The 15,456-nt window shown below is 39.8% G+C and overlaps 2 protein-coding genes across 2 annotated transcripts in view; both read right to left on the bottom strand.

Moving 5' to 3' along the window:
• Nucleotides 1-4,166: 4,166 nt before the first annotated feature.
• Nucleotides 4,167-7,613, bottom strand: FAM110B (family with sequence similarity 110 member B). The gene has a single exon (XM_041473786.1). The coding sequence runs from the start codon at nucleotides 7,392-7,394 to the stop codon at nucleotides 6,282-6,284; it is 1,113 nt and encodes a 370-aa protein (XP_041329720.1). The 5' UTR covers nucleotides 7,395-7,613; the 3' UTR covers nucleotides 4,167-6,281.
• Nucleotides 7,573-15,456, bottom strand: part of LOC121356827 — a 110,995-nt gene continuing 103,111 nt past the window's right edge. The window contains exon 6 of the mRNA XM_041473643.1: nucleotides 7,573-7,700. Within this exon, the coding sequence (XP_041329577.1) occupies nucleotides 7,612-7,700 (89 nt within the window). The 3' untranslated portion in view covers nucleotides 7,573-7,611. The remainder of the gene's footprint in view (nucleotides 7,701-15,456) is intronic.

Below are 15,456 nucleotides of genomic sequence, written 5' to 3' on the forward strand. Positions count from 1 at the left end.
ATTTTAAAATTAAGAACAAAACCCCCACCATCCAAAATTTTAGTAAAATAAGCTTCACATTCAGCTAAGCACCCTGTTATTTAAGTCACTCCAAATCACTGCTGGTACATTTCTAAATGCTGTGTGCTGAGAGTAGCAAAGCTTTTGCAGTTCAGAATGGCAAGACAGACTTCATAAAAAATTAATATACTTGAAAAGCAGGTCATTTATTAAAAGATCTTTTAAAAGCTTCCTTTCTTAAAAAGCAAAACTATCTGCCCACCTCCGCATCTCGTCTGAAAGCATTTGCATACACAGCTGTTCTCCAAATTTCAACCATGCTCCTTTTTCATCTTCATGTTTTAAGACACGAATAGCAGGAATTTAGTGAAACAGTAGCATGCTTCAGCAAGTGCCTTCTGCTTCCACACACTGATTTATCCTGTCTCCCAGACACTCAGGTACCCTTCTCTCATACACAGGATTGAATTCTCAGACCTTTAGCCCCAGGGCTGCATGAGATGGCAGTTTGGGGACTTCAGCTTCTAAACCTTCTCTTACCACAGCTGAAAGCTTTCCATCATAGTCAGGGTGAGGAGAGAACTTTGTCCCTCATGGATCTTCCACTGTCCTTTGGTTTTACAAGTCCTTTTAGGCAGTGCTCTCTGACCAGCTGCCTGGGAACTGCACATGCAGCACAAGTGCAGTCTGGATGCCAAAGGTGCAAGACACACAGGTACCCTGTTACCAAACAGCAGAAGGCAAACAATAAATATTTCTTGGACAGTGGGCCCATAGCATTCTGGAAATTGTACCACCTTTGCACACTGCTGTCCTCAAGCCAGCATTTTATTTGGAGACAAAGAAACAGCAGGACTATGCATGGAGTGAGATATGAGAGAGAAAAAAACACAGAAAATTTTGGACCAAGAAGTTGATACTTCTGAGATATGTTTGACATCCTGCTCTTCATGAGTGTTTTGAATCCCTGCATCTGCCTGAAGAGGCACTTCTCGCTGTTTCATCTTGCCTGCAAATAACACCCCAGAAAATTAAAAATAATCCATTAAAAAGATTACTATCTTTTCAGGACATGGCAGCTCAACTGTAGCCACAGAGTTACTCTCTTGGGAACAGGCTGTCATAAACACGGTGGTTATAAAAGACAGAACAAGTTGTGGGAAAGTTGCTTTGAAAGGAGGTTAAGCGAGGAGAATATGATGACCTTGGTCGTAAGTTTCAAAGGAGAGATGATGTAAAAGTCAGACACCACAAGGGAAGGAAGACACAGAAAAGAAGAAGAAAGCTGAGAAAACTCAGAAAGGGCAAGACACCAAGAAGGTGGAGACGACTTGCTGTGCCAAAAGCAAGAAACAGTAATAGCACAGATACTAACACTCTCTTACTCTTGTCATAAGATCATCAGGAAAATGACTTTAAATTTAGAAGAATGACATTCAAGAGACTACGTTTTTGATCTAATCTATAAATGACTGTTTTTCATGATTTTTTTTTTTAAGTCACTGCTTATTATTAATCGGTTTTGATGGGCAGCCACAACCAAGTTCCTAAGTAAACAAATGTAGAATATGCTTGAAGGCTGTTCATACCTACCAGGGCAAGACAGATGGTGTAGTGTAGGTGTCTCCACTTTAGATTGCACTGCAGCCCAAGGGATATCAACTGAGCAATAATGTAGTAACTGTAACAAATGGTAGGACTCAGCTATTGATCATGATTTGGGCTTTCAGGGAGAAAAATAAAAGGCATTTATGGGTTAATACTTCTGACTGAAATGTGCTTATTTAGAGGTTCACTTAATAGATGCCATCATCAGGAGATAAAAGTCCTTACACAGAACAGACAATTTTAATGGCCTTTCCCATTAAGCTATGGATGACATATTTCGAAGGGCAGATTATTGCAGTCTTTCTGCTGACAGCAAGGAATGTCAAATGAATTCAGAATATCAGTGAATATTTAAGCCTTGGTAACAAGGATTTTAATATAGAGCTATCTTATAATTCAGGACAAAACACCTTGACCAATTTATTCTCCTGTATGGCACATTTATACCCACATTTATATTAAATAAGCAATGGACCCTTACTGTTCATGGGAACAAAACTCCAGATGCTCTTATATTCTAAGCTTAATGTGTTCAGTTAGTGGTCTAGCAGCATTAATCACAATGAAGAAGAGTTTTATGGCCTTGGAAAAATGGAACCTCCCAGATTTGTTAAGACTACTTTGCTCAATAAAATGTTCCCTATAAACAAATGAGCTCCGAATATAATGTACTAAACATTATCACCCCATAATCAATAGGTATCAGGAAGACTGTTTTTAAGGTTTAGTTTGCTTTCCATTCTCCTGCAGACTGCAATTATTCAGCTCTGTACTGCAGAGCACCATTAAGCACTTTGTTTTTCATTCAATGACTGGAATCAAGTGCGTACGGCCTCCACGGATGGATAAACTGCTGTAAAAAGAGATAAGTCAGCACTACTGATTGGCTCTGTTGCCTGAGCGTGCCTTTTGATTTTTGAATTACTGCCAAAAGCATCATCATTCTGTGTTTCCCCTTCAAAAGCCCTCGGTCACTTAGATGGCACATACACTCACAGCACAGAGCTCTCCTTTGCAGAAACAGTATTCATAAAAAACAAGACAATTTCAGTACTTGTATTTGTTGAATGTAAATTTGTGGCACAGATGTTTTATCTCTGATCTTTCATGACATTGTTACTATATAATATGAAGTGATCTAAAGACCAGTTTTACTTTGATGCCCACCTCTTTGACTCAGATAAATAGTTTACCTCTGTGCAAAAGCTGTAGGTAGCTTTCAAAGTGTAATTGGTCACACGGTTTTCCTCTTCCCTTCCCTCTCTGGCAAGTCAAAGTAACAGAACCACCATAAACCTCTGTGGTGGTTTCTTTTGTCTGTCTGTATGTGTGTATGTATGAGTTCACACCAATCACTGAAGACACATTGCATTTTTCTTCACTGCTGTGGCCAGTGCTGTCAGTACAGGCTTTCACAGGACAGGCTTGCATTTCCCTCCAAAGCTGCAACAAGTTCTGTTGTTTAGCTGTGAACACCTGCTGTGCACTTTGTACCAGGGTAAATCCCTGCTGGACACAGCAGGAACATGACCAGAACAGGTCCCTGATGAAGCATTTCAGCTGGTTACAACTCTTTGTGAATTCAGCACTCACGAATCTAAGGCAGAGACAAGTAATGCACTCTTGACATGACAGGATTACCTGTCTGCAAAGGCATATAATATATAATATTATATTGTATAGAATGGTTATTCCCATTTGAATACAAAACCAATCAGACACCAATGATTTGGATTTTATGCACGTGTACAGGTAAAAACAAGACCATTGTCCTGGAGTGACTAATATTTAAATAATATCTGCATAAATGGCAATAAAGCGACAAATAAAAGCAACTGTTACCTGCTTGTTCAAAGCCTTGTGAACATTCTGCAATCCCATGATTTCTATTACTGCAATCTCACCAGAGCTGCAAGTGCAGCTGACTGTGAAGGTCTAGGTCCTGTAAAGTCTTACCCATGTACACAGTGGACATGGAAGGAACAGTGAAGGCACCTTTGTGCCTGCTTAGGAAGCAGGGACAGCGAAGGCACCTTTGTGCTGTTCCAAGGGTGCTGGCTAAGATTTTGGGTGAGGAAATCCCCTCTTACAGATAGCTCACGACCCCTTTTGTGATTAAAAGGCAAGAAATTTGATTTCTCAAGAGCCTATGGCTTCCCAACAAACCTTGGGAAACAAATTCAGAATACTAGCATATGCTCTAATCCATTTTCTAGTTATAAAAGCTTCTTTATTACTGTTTTTGGCTGACAACACTTGAGATAGCATGTTTATCATCATTCTTAAAACACTTGAGAGAGAACAATGTAGGTGCATTTTTTATTTCGGTTTTAACTTCTTTATTTCATTGCTGTACAGCTGCATTACACTTGGCTTTAATCCCTCAAGCATTATTTTCCTTGGCAAAACAGTCACTGAACTGAGTAGAACTTACTATTGGAAAAATATGCTTGAAAAACCAGTGTGATGTCAATGCCAACTGAAATCCATGGAGCTTAAAATGTCACAAATGGGCCTGTAGCTGAAATACAGAGCTCCTCTTTTTTTTTTTTTTTTGTCTGAGCTAGGAATGTTGTAAGTCTTAGGTTGTGAAGTCAACTGTAAAAATCACAGAGTAGCCTCCTGAAGCTGAATGTGTGCTGAAACTGAATGTGTGCTTCCCTCCCTCCCTCCATAAACAAACATTTAGAGAACAATTATATAAAACTGGATGTAGGATAATTCCATAGGAAACAAATGACTGCATGGCTCCGCTTCCAGTCTTGCCTGCTTTAACTGTAGCTATCTGTTATAAGTTGGGCTACAGGCTTCTCAGAGAAAAGAGAGAACCCGGCTTTGTAAAACATCTTTAATATTCAAATATATAAATAAGCACTACTGAAGAATAATTCAGAAGACTGCGGTGATTCATTACGAACAGATGCTATAAACGGGAACAGTAACATTGCTAGGTAAGGAAGAAGCAAGCTATTTTAGGAGTCTTGAAAATCTCTTCTAGTTCTTCAGACAGATCATGCTGCTATAGTTATTTTATAAAAAATTATATTCTGAAAAGCACTTTAGTAAAAGAAACCTTTTACTGGAACTATTATTTAACCAAGACCTTCTACAGCACTAAAACACACTGCAATTGAGTTCCTGATACAGTTTTAAGAATGGGAGGGGTGAAAATAAGAACGAAAAAACCCTACCATACCTGCACCAGGAGCTATTTATTAGCATAACACTCTTCCTTTTAAAGATTTTGTAACAACTGAAGTATATACAAAGTCTTACAGCATTTACACAATAAAAAAATTTCCTATTAGCTGATGTAGTATAAGGTAGTGCTGCAATTTACTTCAAAGCATGAATACAATAATAATGAAGCAGACCACTGTACTTTCAACTTCTCCACGACCACACCACCACTGTCAGTTGAAATGACAGTTAATTAAACCACTGGGAAGACAGACTGTTGAAAGATTTGTAACAGGTTGATTCGCAGCACTAACCATCTTGAGGAAAAAAAAAAAAAAAAAGAAAATAAAAGCTACATACTGTCATGTTTCTACACTTTCCTAGAGCTGGAACAAACTTTCACAGCCTTAGATATAACATATGCAAGACAACATAATCACATTTTTTCAGATATAGTTTAGCTACTGAGTGTATTTACTTCTGAATAGGAGGCGTTATATTGATATGGCTGTGTGTTTCCATTTTTGTTCATTAATTCTTCAAATAGGTCTACAAAAAAATTAAGACAGCATGGGGTTTGTAGTCATGGTGTGTTTTGACTAATCAAGGCATTCAATATCAGCTATAGGATCTAATTATTCCTGTCAAAAGTTTAAGACCAGGAATCTTTGAGTAAAAATCAAACCCATGAAATCCTGCACCTGTGCCATTTTCATCTGTTGACTCCAACCTTCTTTAAGCTTTTCCAACTGGTATAATACAAAATCATTAAAATGCTTACACCAACCCAAATGCAAGACTCATTTAGTTTATGAGAGGTCAAGCAGATTCACTAGACTACTTCTGCTGTAAAACAGAGGGAGCTTACCTAGGAAAAATAAAACTTTTACTGAACAGTGCCTTACTACAAGTAGGGATATATAGTTTAACAATGATACATAATTTAAGAACATAGCATTCTTTGCCTTTTAGAAACAGCTTTCATGTGCCAATAATGCACTTTCTACAAGAGATAAGGCTGCTTTGCCTATCGTTGTATGCCTAAACATCATATTTCGGCCAATTCCACTTTTCTTCCCCCCAAAGGGATTCTGTTTCACCTTGGAAACAAGTAACATCAGTTGACAATATCTGTATTAAGACAAAAAGTGACATATATAAAATCCACAAGGAACCACATAAATACCAAAGAAGTCATATAACCTTTCCATGTAAACACTCTGATTATACTGAAGCCCTAATCAGATTCTTGTCTTAAACTTTTGGCAGATAATGTGTATGCTCAGCCAGGCTTTGTAGTTAGTTACTGTTCAAGTGGAAGCCAGGTCAGCTCACATGTTGACAGGCATGCAACTTGGAAACATTGCACAACAAGCAACACAAAGAGATTTGAGAAGGGTACAAGACTTCAAGTAGACTTCACAACCCTTCACAAACTGAATATTCACAGACAAAGATACAGTCCTTGCTTTTTTCTACGGTGGATTTCTCTCTCACACATGGGACACTTTCTGTGACTCTCTAGCTTGCTTGATGCTATATAACCACTTGATGATTCTGGCATTCCTTTCAATGGCAGAAATGCCGTATGGCACACGGTCATTGGCACTGTCATCATTTCTAAGGTCACTGTTGCTGTCCTGAGACTGTTCACAGTCTGAGCTAATCATGCTTGCACTGCGAAAGTTGAGGGATATAATATCAGAGTTAGCCCTTGCAAAGTTTTCCATCCCAAGATTTTCAAGCTCTTCAGGATCCAGTCCGCAGTAGTTAAAGAATCGTTCAACATCTGCGTCAACACGAAAGTATCTGTCGCTTAAGTCTGATTTTGATCGCTGTAGGGAGGGTCTTCTACTAACTCCACATCCAGACTCGACTGCCTCAATCTCTGGGGATTTCAGGGTGGCAATGGCAGCGATTTTGGGCTTTGGAGGCAGAGGTGGGGCTGAACTACTGCAGGGTATTGCTTTTAAGGGCTTTGCGCTAGTTACTTTCCTAATGTCTGAAGAGCTGTGAGAGACATGCAAGAAAGTCTCTGCTGACTGATCTAGGAGCCTTCTGCTGACATTGGAGCTGCTCTCCTGTGGGCTGCTCCGGCCCTGCGTGGGGTAAACCTTCAAGGATTCGGCGAACGAGTGTCGGTTCAGCTCTGTCGAATCGGCCCTGTGGGGTGGCCAGTTTCGGGGACCGTGCTTATGCCCTGAACCTGAGCTAGAGCCTTCAGAGCTGTTGATGATGTTCTTCAAAATCTCAAGTTTCAGATTTTCTCTCTGGACTCCACTCTCAGTCTTTGCATTGTTGCTGAAGACTTTCAAGGTGGGGCTCCCCAAAGCTCGCTTGGCTGCAGGACAGACCGGCGGCTTTGCCAGCACCGCCGGCTTCACAGGCTCCTGCTTGGCATTGATGACCTCCTGGCTCTTGACGTATTTCGCCTTGTCGGCTTCGAGCCTCTCCACTGCACTCAGTCTTTTTGGATTAGGCTCCGCCTGCCTGCGAAAATAGTCAGGTCCTTTGTTCAGGATGCGGAGAGGAACGGCAGATGTGAAAGTCACGGCAGGGCTGACCGGCTTCACCATGCTACCTGTCGGTAATGTTTCTGTAGGCATGTTTGGTGGTCTTTCCCCCGCAGCCGTTTTGGATTCTTCTCTGGGATCTCCTAAATGCACGGTGCAGAAACATGTACATTAAGCACAATGAATAGCCGATGAATCCTGGGATCTGAGCGTTAGCAGCAGTGCCTCATCTCACAGCTCATTAAATAACACTGCGTTTCTCTTTTAAAGGCAGCCTTTGTAGGGCAAGGGCACCCGACACAAGTCCCTATTAGTCTGCTCTGCTGGCTCCTTTCTTCTCGCTGAAAGATGTGGGAGTCTCGCCGTCCCCTCTGCGCTCCACGAGCGAGCGGCAGCGATCTGAAAGGCAGAATAACCAACCACACGTTAGCGGGAGCGCCTGACATCAGAGCGATAGCAACAGCCACCATCCGGCCCTCCTCTCCACCGCCGCCCGGGAGGCTGCCGCTCACGGTGCCACTGCCCCGCTCCTGCCCAGCGCCCCTCTGCGTCTCACAAGATGTGTATTGTTTGATATTTACACTCTGAGCTTGGATTTAACAAAATTACTTTGGGGAAAAAAAAAAAATTCTAAAAAAATTAAGCCTCATCACAATACAGCCATGCATTTCTAGACGGAGAAAGGGAAGCAGAATGAGACAATTCAGAGACTTGAAGCCACATATCTCCCAGTAAAAAAGCACTTCTTATTAGTATATTTGGCTTAGTTAGGTAGATTTGTGAACACGTTTGAGCTCTAACCCCCAAAGATTTTTCTCCTTATAGGCAACATACTGTATAAATCTCAGCAATCAAGTGTATTTTCCTTGCTCATTAAATCGTCCAGAAAACAGTCTGGTCTAAAAAGCAGAGAGTAAACAGAGACATGTAGTGTTTTAAGTGCAACGCACATCTTTCATTGCTAATCAAATATAGAATCAACAAATAAAACCAGGAGATGTCACTAAATCCACCAATTCCAGTTCCTAGTCTGTTTGAATATTAGTACCCATAGCACTGGCGCTCCAGCAATAATAGAAGGCCTTCCAAGCTCTCATGATCACCTTACAGGCTTAACAGAACAACAGAAAATGTCTGGTTTTTTATTTAAGATTTTGGGAACATGAAAAACCGTTGTGACTGGGTTTGAAAAAGAAGAACTTGTCTTCAACATGTAGATAAAATAACTCAGGTTTTCTATCAAGCAGTAAGTACAAATAAAAATTATCTTCATCTAAATTATTTTAAGGTTTTATTACTGAGATTGTCACAACAGTCTAAAATCCAACACCATGGATGATATTACAAGTGCTGAAACAATTTTTCCTAAACGAGGCACTGAAGGGCACTTACCATGGAATCTACTTTTCAAGCAGTGATTTCGCTAATGGGTCTCATTTGTTTTATTACTGCCCCATTAATCTATGCTGCCCTCTTTAATATCCCATTTCTATTATCACTGTGATCTTCAGGGAGAGAAAGAAAAGAAGCTACTGCTTCTTCACTCTATCCTAAAGAACACAGAGCAGCATCCTTCCCTGGGATGATTTGCTTTCATGTTGCTGTCATCCTATGTGTCCTCATCCAAAAATACTCAACTTGAAATTTCAGCTGAAGTTACATTAACAGTAAAAACAAAACAACCTCAATCACTGATGACCAGAAACATGTGATCTATATACATTAAATACTTTCTGCATATTATCCAAGGTCAAAGCAAGTAAATAAAATATACAAATGCTATAATGAGATTACAGGAAAAAGCTGAGCTTTCTCCTGAAGGCTCACTGTCACAAGCATTCTTCAAATACAAACTAACATATTTAGGTGGGTGATAAACCAGACACAGATTCAGTGCAATTGAAAGGGTAGTGAAATGTTAATTAAGCTTCTCTTTCAATGCTGTTTTATAAATCCTAGTGTTAACTCCTCAGCAGTTTACTTCCTGAATTTAAACTAAGTCTCCCTGAAAGAGAAAAAGCTTTCCTCATTTCAATCAACATATTTATTGGTACTGTTTGGAAATTAAGTATGAAACTTCTAAATGCACAGAAGGCAATTCCAACTTGCATCTGCACACACGTTTCTCTTCCGTACACACAAAGCAAAGCTTTCCACATTGCCAGCTCAGAGCTGGATGGCTAAGTGCCCGAATAAATACCCCGTTGATGCATATATTTAATACTTGTGTGCAGAAATCAAATCTGTGTGAGAGCAGGGGGTTTGTCAAGAGGAAGAAAACCCCACAAACAACCGAGCTCTTTGTACTTAACACTGTCACCAACTGAGTTAATACTACTTGAGTAAGCAAGACAACTCTCCTGCTTGACCACTGTCATTAAAGGTGACCATGGTCCTGCCCCTGAGGACAGCTGCCAACTCCATTCTCCTCCTGGTGAGGGACTCTGCACACTGCTACAGATCAGAGCGTGGGGAACTGAGGCCTCCAGCTCGAGGCTGCTGTGGGAAGTCTTTTCCCAGAATTTAACAACTTCCTCACTTTGGATAGCCTTCATCAACATCAGCAAGAATTGCCCAGTAGGCTGAGCATCCACATTAGCTTCAACACTGCACTTAAAAGGAAAAACAAAGAAGAAAAATAAATCCCACCATGCATGTGTGTTTATCTGAGAGAACAAGTGTGCTTATTTGCAAGCACGTGTGGAGCCAAGTGCCCTGGAGTCAATGGGAATATGCTACAACTGGCAACGTGCTTCAGGCATGTCTAGAAACAAAAGCAAGGACCTGCTGAGGAGCCAGGACAGAAACATCTACCTGAGCCAGCACAGGGAGGCTGGGGGGTAACAGCCAAGTGGTTATGTGGTCAGACATGGAGGCTTTGTACCTGTGGGGCTGCTGCTATAAATTAAGGAACACTATGAAAAGGGACCAACTTTTCGTGTATTGTTTAAATTGTTCCATTTCACTGAAGCGCTGCATTTGAGTATCACCCGAAAGCTTATTCAGTATTCTCATCTCAGAGAGATAAAAATTACAGATTTAGCCAGATACAGTTAAAAAAGAAAGTGTGATGAAAGAAAGGTGGATGAATGTAAAATCTAATGAAACTTCTGCCTGTGCTGATGATGGCTGCAGCCTGATCCTACTGCTAACTGGGAAAATGAGTTCAATTCCTACCAGCCTCTCTCCTGTCCATGGGCACCTGAAGCACCACAGTGACACTACAGAACCTTGCTACTTATTAATTTTATTGTTAATGATACAGGCTGAGAGCAGCAGTACAGTGCAGTCTCAGGAAGACTTAGATTCCACTTGTGAAAATCATCATTGCAGCAACCAGGGCATAGAGATGGCTTTTTTCTGGCTTAAACTCCAAAGAAACTCATGGCTTAGGCATCTGAATTCCTTGTTGGGTACATCTCTGGTACCAGTAACACCCTGCAGAAACTCAAAAGCCAATAGGTTTTCTTCACCCACTCCCAGAAAATGTGTGGAATATACCTAGGAACCCAAGAAATGTTCCTCTCTCTCCATTTACATCCAGAGGTCTGCTCTATAGGTGTAATCCTTCTATGGACTGAACTGTGTTTTTCAGGATTTACTTTGGATTGCCATTACTGCTCTTCCTTACAAAACTACTAGACTTCAAAAATTATTTCAAGAAAAACAAAGACAAAAACTTTATGCATGCATTCAAACATAGTTCTATTTAATATCATTTATACATTAATCAAACTTTTCTGAAAGGTCTTACTGAGCTCCTCTAATATCCCGCAACTATTGCATACCTGCTGAATAGGATACAAAATGCACAAAGTTTTGGGTTTTTAAAGCTGCATTTTCAGCCAGACACTTCAATCCAGGATTCCTTTGTGGCAGAGGCAGAGATTCAAAGCACTTAATTCATTCTAGGCATCATAGTTTAATCACTCTTGAGTCCATAATATGTTTGCCAGATATTCATATTTAAATAACCAATGCACTATCTGCATGACTTAGGGGAACACAACACAGCCTAGAGCAGCAATAGCTACATGACTAACATTAACTACAAATAAATCTCCTATAAAATATTCTTTCCTTACTTTAAAACCAAAGCAGTAGGAAGAGATAAACTATGCAGAAACTTTGAAATCCCAGGTTCACATATTCTAAAAATGCAGTTTCTTGAAATGTATGAGAAATTTATGAACAGACCCCATTGTGGCAAGTATTTATTTCTAGCACTATTATGGATACAATAGTATTGTACAATAATAGAGCTCATTTTTTCCTCTCATACCTAAAACTGCATTCTAAACACAGACTGAATGGTGCTAACTGACAGCAAATGACACACTTCCCTCCTCGGTTCTGTGGTGTCCTGTAGCTCCTACGCATTTGGCCACGTTTCACCCAGTCTTTGTCTAAAAGTATCCACAGAAAGGCATGACATATTTTAGCAGTGTTCAAGTTACAGAAAAAGCAGCAAAAAAGCCATGTGAAAATGTGGTCCAAATGAAGTGAGTGAAATTTCTGTCCTTGACTTTGGTGAGGACATTGCTTCACCTGACAAAGTTACAATGAAGCTCATTCTCCTAATTCATCCCTCTGGGACAGCAGATGAAGGGATTGCACAGAAGGGAGGATGATGTACAGTGGATAAATATAATGAAGGATGACAGCCTTTACTCTGCCTTCCTTGATATTTAAAGGCCTGTGTCAATTTTATTTTCCAGGTGATAAAATATAACTACCACTACCTCAAGATGAACCATAAACATGACATAAATTCCAGTATAAGTAATAAAGAAGGGGCTGCAACAGGACTCACTCAAAGAGATCACAAAACAAAACCTATGCAGGAACACAGAACACAGAAAATGTCCAGGAAAAATGTCAGGTTCCTCTAACACCTGGGTGCACTTCAGAGCTGCAGACCCCATTATGAAGATACTGTTTATTTAACAGTCACTGCAAAGCCTATAAATGACAGCTTCACTGAGAATGACCTGCTACAGGTCTGTGTGCTAAGTTACACTAATATGTATGCCTAAAACTCATACAAGTTATTCTGTGGATAATTGCCATTGTAAACCTCACATATATATGTTACTAAGTTTAAAAAAACAGGCAAAGCCTAAGTAAACTTGGCTGAAATTGATAAAAAGGTCATCCATATCCAGAATGGCAGCAGTATTTCATTTTTTAAACCAATTTTAGATAAAGATGTGCATGCTGTGTAGTCTTGGTCTCATATAATATTAACTGTCAAGATAAAGCATGAGGAGATGAAATAGTCTTTCAGATCTACCATGACTCAAAATACTAATGAAAATGCCTATTTTCTACTCTGTTCTTCCCTAAAATGTGGTACAGTGAACATTAAGAGCAATATGCATCTGTTCAAGTATACATTTAAACCTTCAAAAGGTCATGAATAATGTGAACTACAGTGACCTGAAACTAAGAGTGGCAGAATTATGTAGGCAAGAGACATTTCCACCAAGTGGGAAGGTACCAACTTTGGCAAAGGCAGTCACTTTTCACTGCTGATGTGTTACTTCCAACCAGAAAAACTCAAACTACAAGTAGCACTGTTTGCAATAGCTTGCATAGCTGAGCATAATATAGGCTGATATATTTATGCTAATTCTGCTTTGCCTTACATCAAAGGCTTTTAAGACAAAACTCTCCATAAATACAACAGTGTCACCACTGAGCATTCTTTCTTTTTCCATGTGCAGTGAAAATGGTGAGGCTTAAAGCAGGATGTTGCCATAACCAGAAATGCTAACACTGTTAAGCTGAAATAGCTGCTGGGAAATCCGTGGAGGTATAAACATCTGGAAAGCAACCTAGCAGCTGTACTTACATACTAACCCTGTAATGTATGACTTACATACTAACCCTGTAATGTATGCCTAGATCTCACTGGGAGCTGGATAGAGATGCCTCTTTGAAAGAAAAACCTTTAGAAAGTATTCTCCTTCTTTTTAGTTCTGAAATCCATCACTGTTACATCTCCTACCCAGTAGCAGTAATCCACTCTCTGATGCTTCTGGGTTAAATACTGGGTTAAATTTCAGTTAAATACTGCCCTATAGACAACTCACAATGACAAAAACTCTGATTTCTTTCAACAAGCTGCATAGATGCAGAAGAAAGCCCAGAAATGAAATTCCCCTTTCTTCCAATGAGACAGTACAAACCAAAATAAAATGTCTTATTATTTGGAGCAATACTACAGGCTGTGTTTGTAAAAGCTGTGTTTGTAAATCAGTTTTGTTTTCTTTGGACCTCTATGTTGTTTAGACAGCATTGTGTTCTTTGCAATAATTTCAGTCACTCACTTAAAAAAAAATAAACAAAACAGAGAAGGGTCTAAAAAATTATAAGGAATATAATGTTTTACTGGATTTATAGCCTTATGTGAATATTTCTATTTCAGTGTGCATTTTATGAGAATGATACTCTAAACACTTCAAAAAGTTTTAGAAAACACTCTTAGTGCTTGTTCATCAGCCAGTGTCAATGGTTTCAAATCTAAACTGCTTTTATACTTTTAATTCTATATTTATCCATAACCATCATGTTTTAAATATACAGCCTCCTCCTTACAACAAGGCCACATTTCCCAGTTTATCCTGTGGTCTTCTGAGCCTACACAGTTTTCCTAGGATCTTTTATGCACTTTTAGAGATCAACACAATCCCCTTCTTCAGTACAGGATACTTGGCTCTGGTGTTCAGTTACATTTCAGAGGTCCATCAAACCCTGATATAGGTCCCTGCTGTACCAAGTCCCACCTGCTTGGTCCCTCTTCTCTGGAAAAAGGGAGCTTTTACTTCTCTCCTACTTCTGCAAGATGCAGTAACTTCTTCTCTGCTCTGATGGAAGGAGCAGTGCTATCTGCACTACACTTTTCCTTTTTTCTACTGATAGGAAAAGGTAGCATCTCATCTTCTTGTTCCTGGTAGATGTCTTTCACAGCCATGTTTAGATTTGGCATCCTGGTAAACCACCTTTTTCACTTTTTATTTCCTGGTGGTAGTGCTTCCAGTGTGTGTGGAGGGAAAAAAAAGTTAATTGGGGGTTCACTGCTGCAAAGAGGGGAAAAACAGAGGGAGGCAGAACAACAAAGTAATTTCAATTATGAAGCTTAGCAAAAATGTTTTAAATGGAAAGCTTTTCATTTTAGTTCCCATCTCAAGTCCATGGCAATTCTTAACAAGCCCACTTTCAGAGTGAGACATATATTAAGCCACCAAAATCTTTATGGCAATAAGTTCTGTAGAAATCATATGCGCTTGCAAAGAAGGAAATCAAAATCTATCTGCAAAAATGTGGAGATACATCTGCAAAACACCCTCCTTCTAGTATTACCACAGACACATCACCTCACTAGCAGGATCTCAGGCTCCATCACCTATGTGGTCCCCCCAACAACACTGCCAAGTCTGGTCCTCAACAATAGAAGCACAAGTTTCATCAGTAATCAGGCAGCTGGGAAACTGCTCAGTAACTTCTGCAGCATCCCTCACCAAAAAAATTATAGTTATTAACTCACCTACAGAACATACATCTTGATAGCAGTATTTTCAAAATGCCAGTTCTGAGCAATTTGTCACACTGGGATAAATTAAACATAGTCCTAAATCCTTTAAATGTTTGAAAACTTGTATGAATGTTAAAGCACTCTACTGCGGCATAGCAGTGCAGCTATGGGATTAGAGTTGGCCTATGGAGCAAGCCCTAAAACATAAACCACTTTGGCTTAGAAGAACTTTTCTCTTGGAAATACCAACAAATCAAGCCAGATTTAAATGGGTAAAGTGCAAGCACAGATTTTCAAAATGTATGTTTATATTAAATGTGCAGTGTGCCTATGAACACAGCCTTGTAGTCAAAGACTTAAGGACCCATGACCAGAAGACTTCTGTAGGTTCATCTCCTTCATAGCTACTGCTGCACAACAACATCAGGCTGAGCACTGAAACACACACACCTAAAATGGCATATTCTGTGGGGAAACAGTCTATTCACCATTTAAGTGACAGCAGTACTCATAAAATCTTGGGTAGCTGATATTTAAGCTTGGATCTCACCACAAAGCATGTGTTCCTCTGCCAGTACTTTTCTCCCTCAACTAATACATTGAGAATCACTTCTGAGC

This window comes from Pyrgilauda ruficollis, unplaced genomic scaffold (genome assembly GCF_017590135.1).
Source record: "Pyrgilauda ruficollis isolate IOZ18807 unplaced genomic scaffold, ASM1759013v1 scaffold30, whole genome shotgun sequence".
Taxonomy (NCBI): domain Eukaryota; kingdom Metazoa; phylum Chordata; class Aves; order Passeriformes; family Passeridae; genus Pyrgilauda; species Pyrgilauda ruficollis.